This window comes from Gigantopelta aegis, chromosome 1, assembly GCF_016097555.1.
Source record: "Gigantopelta aegis isolate Gae_Host chromosome 1, Gae_host_genome, whole genome shotgun sequence".
Classification (NCBI taxonomy): Eukaryota; Metazoa; Mollusca; class Gastropoda; order Neomphalida; family Peltospiridae; genus Gigantopelta; species Gigantopelta aegis.
This window is the reverse complement of record NC_054699.1, coordinates 36,213,133-36,223,929: the sequence shown is the minus strand read 5'-3', so window position 1 is coordinate 36,223,929 and position 10,797 is coordinate 36,213,133. Positions and strand designations below refer to the sequence as shown.

General features: G+C 36.5%; 1 protein-coding gene across 1 annotated transcript in view; it reads left to right on the top strand.

The window, feature by feature from the left end:
* Nucleotides 1-5,155: 5,155 nt before the first annotated feature.
* The window catches only part of LOC121374357 (cyclin-C-like), a 28,221-nt gene continuing 22,579 nt past the window's right edge, over nucleotides 5,156-10,797 (top strand). The window contains exons 1-2 of the mRNA XM_041501461.1: nucleotides 5,156-5,218; nucleotides 10,000-10,106. Of these exons, the coding sequence (XP_041357395.1) occupies nucleotides 5,187-5,218; nucleotides 10,000-10,106 (139 nt within the window). The 5' untranslated portion in view covers nucleotides 5,156-5,186. The remainder of the gene's footprint in view (nucleotides 5,219-9,999; nucleotides 10,107-10,797) is intronic.

Genomic DNA, 10,797 nt, shown 5'->3' with positions numbered 1-10,797 from the left:
ATGGAAGCTATTTACTTTTTGTATCTCCTATTTTCACGTCTCTTTTTTTCTCTCTTTCTATTCTATATTATGTTGGTTTTGTATTTGTCGAAGTTTGTTCCTTTTACTTTCCCTTTATCCGAATCTCTAACACTTTCATTTTGTCTTAATTTTCTATTCACTCTTTCTATGTTCTCTTCCTTCTGTTTGCATTGTTTTCGATAAACAGACGGAATAGAACATAGGAGAGTGAAAATAGGAGAAGGAAAGAGTGAATAGAAGATTAAGATAAAATAAAAGTATTAGAGGTTATGATAAAGGTAAAGGAAAACTGATAGGAAGAAAGATGGACAAATACGAAACGGAAATAATATAGAAGACAAACAGAAGAAAAAAACACCCCAGGAAAGTGAAAATAGAAGATAGGAAAAGTAAATAGCAATAAGATAATAAAAAGACAAACAAAATAGACAGAGACAAAAGGAAATAAGATAGATACACTGGAAAGAAGAAAGAAAACACAAGGCAGGCAGAGAAAAGAAAAACGAAGAAAATTTAAGATAAAGAAACACAAAAGAATAAACAGAAAAATAGGAATATAAAGCGAAAACAGATATAGAAAACAAAGGAAAGCAGAATGAAAAAGAAGAAGAATGGAAATGTAAAGAACAAAAGAGAACAATTTGAGGGGACTTTCAGGGGCCTGTTTTACATTGCTAGGGGGGTTTCACCCCTTTGAGAATAAGTCCCACACCATTAATGGACGATATGATAAAACTGACGAAATGTTAACTCCAAAACAAAACATTGTAGATATTGCAAGGTATGTTTATTTCGATAAGGGTGTCTGGCGTATAAATTAATAACGAATATTTAATAATCATTTGTAGGAGAGAGATCATAAGTCTATATGTTAATCCACTTTCTAAACTTTCACGGTGACGCCCCATTCACACATATATAGTACATATTATAACTATATGACTTTCGTTTACAGTCACACAATTCTGAAACTAAACATAGACAGTGTATGAAATGCTACAGATCGGTCCTTTAGTGCATGTTCTGTGGAAATGTGAAGAGTCCGGGGTGGCTCAAGATTCTATTTGAACGTGACGTCCCGTTAAATGTCGAGATTCGTAGTTCAGCTTAATACTCCGATTAGACCCACAATTCTGAAACTAAACATAGAATGTTTATCATATGATAAAGAGGTGTTGAGTAGTGCAAATTCAACCCATATATAACAAACACGGGGTGGCTCAGGGGAAACTTTCACGGTAACGCCCCATCCACATATATGGTACACTGTGTAATTACACCACGCTCGTTTACAGTCACACAATTCTGAAATTAGACATAGAAAGTGTATGAAAAACTACAGATCGGTCTTTTAGTGCATGTTCTGTGGAAATGTGAAGAGTCTGGGCTGGCTCATGATTCTATCTGAACGTGACGTCCCGTTAAATGTCGAGATTCGTAGATCAGCTTAATACTCCGATTAGACCCACAATTCTGAAACTAAACATAGAATGTTTATCAGATGGTAAAGAGGTGTTGAGCAGTGCAAATTCAACCCATATATTAGAAACACGGGGTGGCTCAGGGGCAATTTTCACTGTAGCGCCCTATCCATATATATGATACACAGTATAACTACACCACTCTCGTTTACAGTCACACAATTGTAAAACTAAAGATAGAAAGTTTATGAAATTCTACAGATTCGTCCTCTAGTGCATGTTCTATGGAAATGTGAAGAGTCTAGGGTGGCTCAAGATTCTGTCTGAACGTGACGCCCCGTTAAATGTCGAAATTCGGAGATGAGAACAATATTCAGATTAGACCCACAATTCTGAAACTAAACATAGTATGTATATCACATGATAAGCAAGTGTTCAATAGTGCACATGGAATCCATGCATAATAAACACGGGGTGGCTCAAGGGCAACTTCCCAAGTAACGCCAGAACAATATATATGATACACAGTGTAAAATAAAGGTAACCAAAATTCTGAAACTTAACATATAATGTTTGTCTTATGAACAGTATACATTCAACCCATATATAAGAAACACGAGGTGACACAGGGGCAACTTTCAGTGTAGCGCCCTATCCATATATATGATGCACAGTATAACTACACCACTCTCGTTTACTGTCGATATAATATTTTATTTTAATTGTGTAAGCCAGTATACAAATCTGCTTTTTGTCATTTTCTGTCATACCAATTATTATTATTTTCTTTTTTAACTGAATGTAAAGATAAAGATCAGTTTCTACCAAAATCCATTTTTCTACTTCTTGCCATAGTTCATATACTATTTTACAGTCATAAAAAATGTAATATTTCAGGTACTAAAATGCAAAACCTGCTATAGAATATACATTAGAATATTCAGAACGTAATACTGGACAGTATTCCATCCACTGATTATGCCTAACCACAGCCTATTTTGAAGGAGGAGCTAATTTCCGATATATGTTAACAGATAAATACAGTTGACACCATTTTGAAAAATGGCCGCCATTTTCATATTTAGCTGGGCTTCGGAAATGTCCATCACATATTTTTATACAGTTCAGACATCAAGTTAACTGGAAACCATAGCGGCTTTTAGTCCCATTTTGTGTAGTCAAATTTGTCCTGGCTCATGGACAATAAACAATATCCACATTCTCTGTCTGTTTCATGATGAACGGAATGGACATTTTCTGTGCTTTCGACACAGACATAGTTGTCTATGTCATTGAAACAGCGAGTGTACTTCAGCGATGTGAATTGGGAGGGTGGCTGTGTTGAACCTCATTTTTCACAAAATGCATTCTTTATACGTGTGGCGGACTGGATATACCATGGGGTTACAGGCTGGCAGGTACTGGCTTCGAAGTCACCCAGTGGTATGGGATTTGTATCTACATGCACCGGCCAGTGATCCACAACTGGTATAACAAAGGTCCTAGTTTCTGCTACCCGTCTGTGGGAAAGTTAATATAAACGATTCTATTAAACAAAAGAGAGTAGCCTATAAGCACGAAAACACTTTTAAAATAAACTTTTGCTTCTCAAATTCTCTCTTATTATTTTGTATCGATACACATTATCGAAATATACACATATCATTGTCATAGTGAGGATGTGATAATATATCTTCAATTCAGATACATTTTGTTATCTTTTTAGTGTACTTTATGGTACATGGTAAAAAGATAGTGAACGCATGTTTTACGTGTGAAGAATGTGTTTTGTGAAAAATGGAGTCCAATATGGCTTTGTCCCATGGTAAAAACATGGTACTTACAGGAACAAACCATCGCGAATAAACCGGGAAGACAAAGTGAATGACAATTAGTTCTACGTCATGCAATATCCGAATGAGGAACAGTCTCTGCATTTAATGGAATAAAGAAGATTGACTTGCATGACTGGAAATCCATGCCACATCTTCTTGTTCACTACTTATTTAACCAAACGATTTAGCAGAGAAAAGACATGGACAGAACAGAATGCTTTGTTGTTGTGTTCTACCACTATCATGTCAACCATCTTAAAATTAAAAATGGCCGTGATGTTCATATATTTTCTTTATATATCTCCACTCCCATTTAACATAGAAACATATTTTTGGGGTCCATTAAAACATTTGATGTAAGATAATTCAAAGATATTTTTTTATCATTTGATCAGGCAGCCATCTTGAAATTCACAATGGCTACCATTTTAATATATTTTTCAAATATCTCAACTCCCAGTTAACGTGGAAACACAATTTGTTTTGTCCATGCACATTTTTGTAGTCCATGAATTGGTTGATTTCATTTACTAGTATATAGTCATTCAATCATGGCAACCATCTTGAAATTCAAAATGGCCACCATTTTATATATTTTTCATAAATCACAACTCCCGGTTAATGTAGAAGCACATTTTCTTTGTCTATGTACATTTCTGTAGTCTGTGATTGGCTAGTTTAATTTTTATAGTCATTCAATCATTGCAACCATCTTGAAATTCAACATGGCCACCATTTTTTTTTAATAAATCACATCTCCCGGTCAGTAAAATGAGGTCAGTAAAATGAGAAGATTTTACTGCATGGTACTAAGTCCTGAGAAGAAAGAAGTTCAAGAAGCCAACGGCAAATCAAGGTGTGTAAACACTGCCACATATAGCTTGGGTATGGAAACAGCATACCCAAAGTGCATATTCCCAAGCAGACATCTGAGTTCACGATTCCACGCTACATCCAAAAGTTCTAGACCCATGGTTGGGTCAAGAATGGTGATATATTTGTACCTGTGTTGCACCAGAGGCTATGGTAGAATTAATCAGATGCAACTGTGGTGTCAGTAAGTGTTCAGGTAGGCCTAGATGAATCTATAAGGAATACAACGTAATGCACAGAACTCTACAAGTGTGAATCTGGTGAGGATTTATACAATGCATATGTCATTACAGACGAAGTAATCAGAGGCCACACTGGAAAGAAATTAGTTTTTGACAATTTTCAGATATGTAGGGTATGGGAATTATTAAATAGTGGCGAACTTAACAACATTGTATAGCCACTTAGTATAAAAATTAGTAATTGGCTAATTTGGTATCATTGTGAATTACAGTTTACAATTGGTATGTTCCTTTATTTCATTAGTTTAAAAGCTAAAATATGAAAGACACTAGTAATGCAATATTTTTATTATTTGACATAAAATGTATGAGAACTAGGAGGAAAATATTTGCCAAATGATTAAATTGGTGGCAATTTTGAATTTCAAGGTGGTTACCCCAAGTTTTTTGCATCTCATAAGAACAATACCACTGAGTTATACCCGGCCTCAAAACATCGAGAAAGATGCAGACAGACATACAGAGATACAGACAGACATAGTTAAAAACTTAGCAAAACTTAATTATCAAATGCACGTATTTAAATTTGTTTTATTCATAGCTACATTAAAGATAACATTCAGTCATTCAGAACTGCTCCTCTTTCAACAACTACCCGGGAGTTAAAACACAAACTTCTCCAGCTTTTTCACCTGAGTGTTCTAGCATTACCAACGTACATTGCTCACACATCTTACAAACGTAGGTGACCCGAAGTCGGTCTTGGAGAATCCGTTAATAGTCGATGTTATACGAAAGGTTACGAATGTTAAAGGGAGATAATTTGTACCATCTTAAATCCGGCGAAAAGAAATATGGCAGGCAATTTTTGGCACAGTTCACATTAGTAAATATTTTGTCTATTATTACAAATTGTGGTACATGTAGTAAGATCGGACATCTACTGTTAGGTGTTCACGTAAATTCCAATATGCTAGTTGTTTATAACAATATAAATATAATAATTATGTTAAAAATGAAAAACAAATAAATGAAATATCTCGCTACAGATTGACGGAACACAAGTCACATTTGCCGATGATTTAGCAACTCTTATTTCATCATGACCGCATTGCTTAAGAAAAATCCGCAAACAGCGATACTTAGAGATCTATATAAACTTGTTCACAGAGGGCAAAACTTAATCATCCAACCCCCCCCCCCCCCCCCCCCCAGGACTCAATTTTTTTTTTTTTGCACTGTGACACTCAGGGACTGTGTAGTCTGGAAGGACGAAGCTTAGTAGGTGTGTGTTTTTACTATGTCCGGATTGTGTTACATACCCTATATATAGCCTGTATTCTTCTTCTGCGTTCAATCGTTTTACGGCTGTCATATCAGTAATCCGGATGTGGCGATGAAGTTTGCCATTTTCTGGAGGTCGTCGACAGGTTCCCAGAGTTTGGTGTTGAGGGACATGTCTTCTGTCCAAACTTTCTGTTGGATTTCTTCTAGGTGTGGGCAGGTTTGTAGAACGTGTTCCGGTGTTTGCTCTTCAGCACCACATTCAAATTGTGCCACCTCTGCAAGTCCTATACTTTTTAGGTGATTCTTTAGGCCACACTGTCCAGTGCGAACACAGAAGTTTACGGTTTGTTCTTTTCTGTCTAGTTGGTTACTGCTGTTACAGTCAGGGCTGCATCTGCCATTCCTCGTCTTCCAATCACATTTGAATTTTCGCTTTAGGATTGTCTAGGCTTCACTGTATGATATGGAAGAGTTGGGTTGTGGGAGGCAGCTGCCTGCTTTGACCAGTTGGTCAGCCTTTTCATTGCCTGCAACTCCTACATGTGCAGGAATCCACTGTAGTATCACCTTACAGCTTTGATTAAGAGCATTCAGTTTTTCTTGCAGTTGTCTAATCTGAGAGTCCTGATGAAAGTGACTGGAAAGCTGACATTGAGGAGTCTGTTAGAAGCACTGTATTCTGTTTCTTTTCTTTCTCTACCAGAAGCTCTGTCACGGCAATCAGGGCTTGCAATTCTGCTCTGTAGTTCGAGCTTAGCTCACCAACTGGAATGGAGAGGGAGGCCGAGGAGCCATCTGGATTACTGATGTACATGTATGCTCCACTTCCACCTTTTTGTATAGCATTCTTTGCTGAGTCATCTGTGAATGCATGGATCCAGGTTGTCTTTGGATATCGCCTGTCTATCATTTCTAGGGTGAGTGCCAGCTGTTGAGATGGTGATTGCTCCCCCTTTGTTGTAAGTCCTGGAACATCCAATTTGATTTCTGGGAGATGGTGTGTTGGTGACCAGACATTTTGAGAAAGCTCTTCATATTGACTGGCATTTTGCATGAGCACATCAGTATGCATTTTTTGCAGGTCCTTCACATAGTTTATGAGACTTTGCCTTTTTAGTCAGTTTTGTTTTGTCATGTACTGGAGCTTTTGGTGTAGGGGTGTGACGATAGTCTTTTCATCTTTTTTCCTTGGATGAGGACCTTATATTCTCGCCTGGACTCCAGATCAGGCTCAAGGTCTTTTGTTTTTTCCATTTCTTTGATTGGAGTGTTCTTCATAGCAACAAGGATGATTCTGAAGCCCATGTGCTGTACTCCAACTTATTCCTGTTTGCTTTTGAAGCAGTTGTCCAGGTTGGAGAGGCATATTCCATGGTAGCTCTTATAGTTCCGGTGTATACCTGCTTGAGGATCTTGGAGGTGGCACCCCATTTAGTCCCAGCCAGTTTCTTCATTAATGACAGTTTCCTGACAGCTCTTGCCTCTGTGGCATCAATGTGAGACTTTCATGTCAGCTGTGTATCTAGTGTCGGTCCAAGGAAAGTTGGTGTATCTGATTGTGGCACTGGCTGGTCTTCAAGTTTTAGCTTCACTTTCTCCTTTTGAGTAGAGAGGGGAAAAGAGTGTTGAAACCGTTTTTGTTTGGTTGAGCTGGAGTCCCCATTTTTAGGTCCAATCATTTACTTTGTTAATGGCGAGTTGCATTCTGTAGGTTGCAGCCTGTATTAAAAAATTGTGGCACCATGTTTGCACCATTTCTCAACTGAAATAGTGCAACAAATGGACACACAAACCAAAACTGTATAACCTACCGTACTCACAAAATCCCAATTGAAGTACTTGCATCATTATTAACAAAATAAATCTTCAACGACAACCTTAAACAATATCCCTGCCATGTTAAATTTGCTAAGTAAGCATCTTGCCGTGCACATTAAAAAAAAGTATTGACTTAACGTGCCCAGTGCCCTATTGCACTGTGTTGTTTTTAACCAGAGTACTCTGCAGTTTCGAGAGCTAGATGTATGTTTATAATCTCTGTTAGAGATAACTCTTATAACGAAAACACAGAATTTCTGCTTACCAGTGGGTAGTCAAAGATTCCCTCTCTATTATAAATTTAACCCTATGTTTGACGTTAAATACCATTACCACATTTTAGATACTTTTTCGCATTCGTCCATAACATAACAACAGCAGCCATCTCTGCTATTTTTCTTGCAACACTAAATAACTGATCAGTTTGCACACTGGATTTTAAAGGAAACAAGCAGCAGCAGTGTGTACAAAAATGCAACTGACAAAAACCTCCGTAGCTTACAACAGTTACTGTAAGATAATTTAATGGTATTTATGACAGGATCTATTGTGTTCCATACCTATATCCATTTGTATGTTTGATACACACAATAAAAGTTATATTTTATTTGAGCAGTGAAAACATTTTATTTTTATCGATTCATCATTTTCCAACTGCAAAACCACTTATTTGGCACCATATTTGTCATTAATTATCAGAACAGTCATTCTGTCTGTTGTGTCCACTAACTATCACATTTTATTTACGGTTATATGGCGTCAGACATATGGTTCAGGACCACACAGATTTTGAGAGGAAACCCGCTGTTGCCACTACATGGGCTACTCTTTCCGATTAGCAGCAAGGGATCTGTTATTTGCGCTTCCCACAGGCAGGATAGCACAAACCATGGCCTCTGTTGAACCAGTTATGGATCACTGGTCGGTGTAAGTGGTTTACACCTATCCACTGAGCCTTGTGGAGCACTCACTCAGGGTTTGGAGTCGGTATCTGGATTAAAAATCCCATGCCTCGACTGGGATCCGAAACCAGTACCTACCAGCCTGTAGACCGATGGCCTAACCACGATGCCACCGAGGCCGGTCAGCCATTCAGGAGTACAGAAATGAAAAATATTTCACTAGCCCGGCAGACCAGAATCTAATAAAATTTACTAGCCCACCCGAATTTCTACTAGTCTGCCAGCCTATAGAACAAATATAGTAATGTGTAATAATATTATATTATTACCCATATGGTTATAAATATCTTGGTACATATCAAAGTGATACGTCCCACTAGAATGCCAAGTGGGAAGTAACACTTTTGACGTCATCAATTAGTGATATAAATTAAGATCGATTATGGGTAATAAATAGGATATTAAACTTGCTTCCATTTCGTATCATGTTTATGTCCCTCGTGAAATAATTTTCATTGTCAATTGAAAATTATTTCATTCGGGACATAAACATGATATGAAATGGAAGCTTGTTTAATATCCTATAAATATACTCTGTCGTCACCTCAAATGATATACAATGTATTATGACAAAAACATTATTAAGGACACTTTGTAAGTGATCAGCATCAAGTGGCAAACGAAATCAAGGCCCAAACCAATATATTTTGAAATATTGTAATAATAACAAAGTTTTTCACAGTTCTTTCCTAGAGGTTTTAAAAATTCAAAATTAAAAAGTACGTTCAGTTGGAAAAAGACAGATCGCCATCGAACTGGTAGCTTCATTTTCCCACTTGTCCGTGAAAATGTTTACTTGCATTTGGTGAGTGGGAGAGTACTTTCTGCATCCTAGGCCATTACAAAAACAAAACCACATTTTATCACCTGGTGATATCAATGCAATCGATTCATTTGATGAGGATGGAAATATAATGGACAGAATTTTTTTTTTATCCCACATTAGGGTAACACTTAAAAATAATCTTGATTATTTTTCAGATATCTTAAAATCTTTATTAAAATAATAATATTAAAATTTGATCGGTGAATGTCTGTGAATGTCAGACCTTCAACATCTCCAGTTCAATGAATGGTACATAAAAGATGAGTCAGCTTGTATTACGTACATCATTTTTTTGTACCAGATACTGAGGGGCAAAATAGGGGGTATGTCTTTCCACAAAGTTGACCAACACACAACGATATATGGTAACCATGCAATCTTTCCTTCCCATTGTTGTTTTAGGGGTGGGGTGTCTTGTGGCCTCCCTCCAATAATTTTCACCCATCGAGAACACTGTATTACTATTAGTGATTAATATGTAAAAATATTTGTTTTCAGCGAACTGGAAAATTATCATTATGAAGGTATTTAACATTAAACATACATATAGTATTATTGTTAAATGCAACTGATGACTGTAAGATTAGCAGGTGCAGTATTTTTTCCTTGTCAATAGTCCTGGCTGTTTTCAATAGTTCCAGAACACAGAACAAATTCAGTCATTCTTTTATTGCACATACAAAAAACAATTCAAGGAAAAATATGGTAGTCTCTTCCACAATTTTGTATACAGTGAATCAGTAAAGAATGTTAATTTTTATGTTTTATTAACAGTCAGCAATGGATGTTGGATAAACAAGACTTGCTGAGAGTGCGAGAACAAGACCTGACAGTTATTACAGAAGAAGAATATCAGAAAATACTCATTTTCTTTTCTAACTGTAAGCATGAGCCGGTGTTGTGGGCATGTCGGTATAAAGATTGTTATGTAGAATTATGCTTATTTATCACATACTGGTACTGCTTTTGTTATGTTCATTTGGGTCATTCTCAAAATAATTTTGAGTTTATGAAGGGGTGGGAAGGAGGTGAAGTGAGCATATCAATAAAAATTGATACTATATGTATTGCTAAGTATATGACATGTATACATAGAGGATTCGTCACGAGTATTTTTTAATATGGGAAATATCAACCGAGGCTTCGTTAATCTGTATTTGTCGAGCCTTTGGCGAGACAAATACAGATTAACAGGCCGAGGTTGATATTTCCCATATTAAAAAATACTCGTGACGAATTCTATTTATCATATCACTGTCAATTTTGTTTATTGTTCACTTAAATGATTAATAAACAAAACCCCAACGCTCGGACGTAACAATTTGTTATGACGTATGAATACATGTACATGTCAATCACTCAGCTGATGATCGGTTTGTCAATACACCTTGAAGGTTATCTATGCTTTCTGAAACTAGGTTAAAAGCGGAAACAAAGATTGTAGCTATTTAAACAATTTAATACTAATTTAACAGTTTTATATATACACAATGAAATTATAATAAAATAATTGACAATAGCCAAATTTTTCAAAATAACTTTTCGCGGCATTTTGCTGAATACTACGTCATT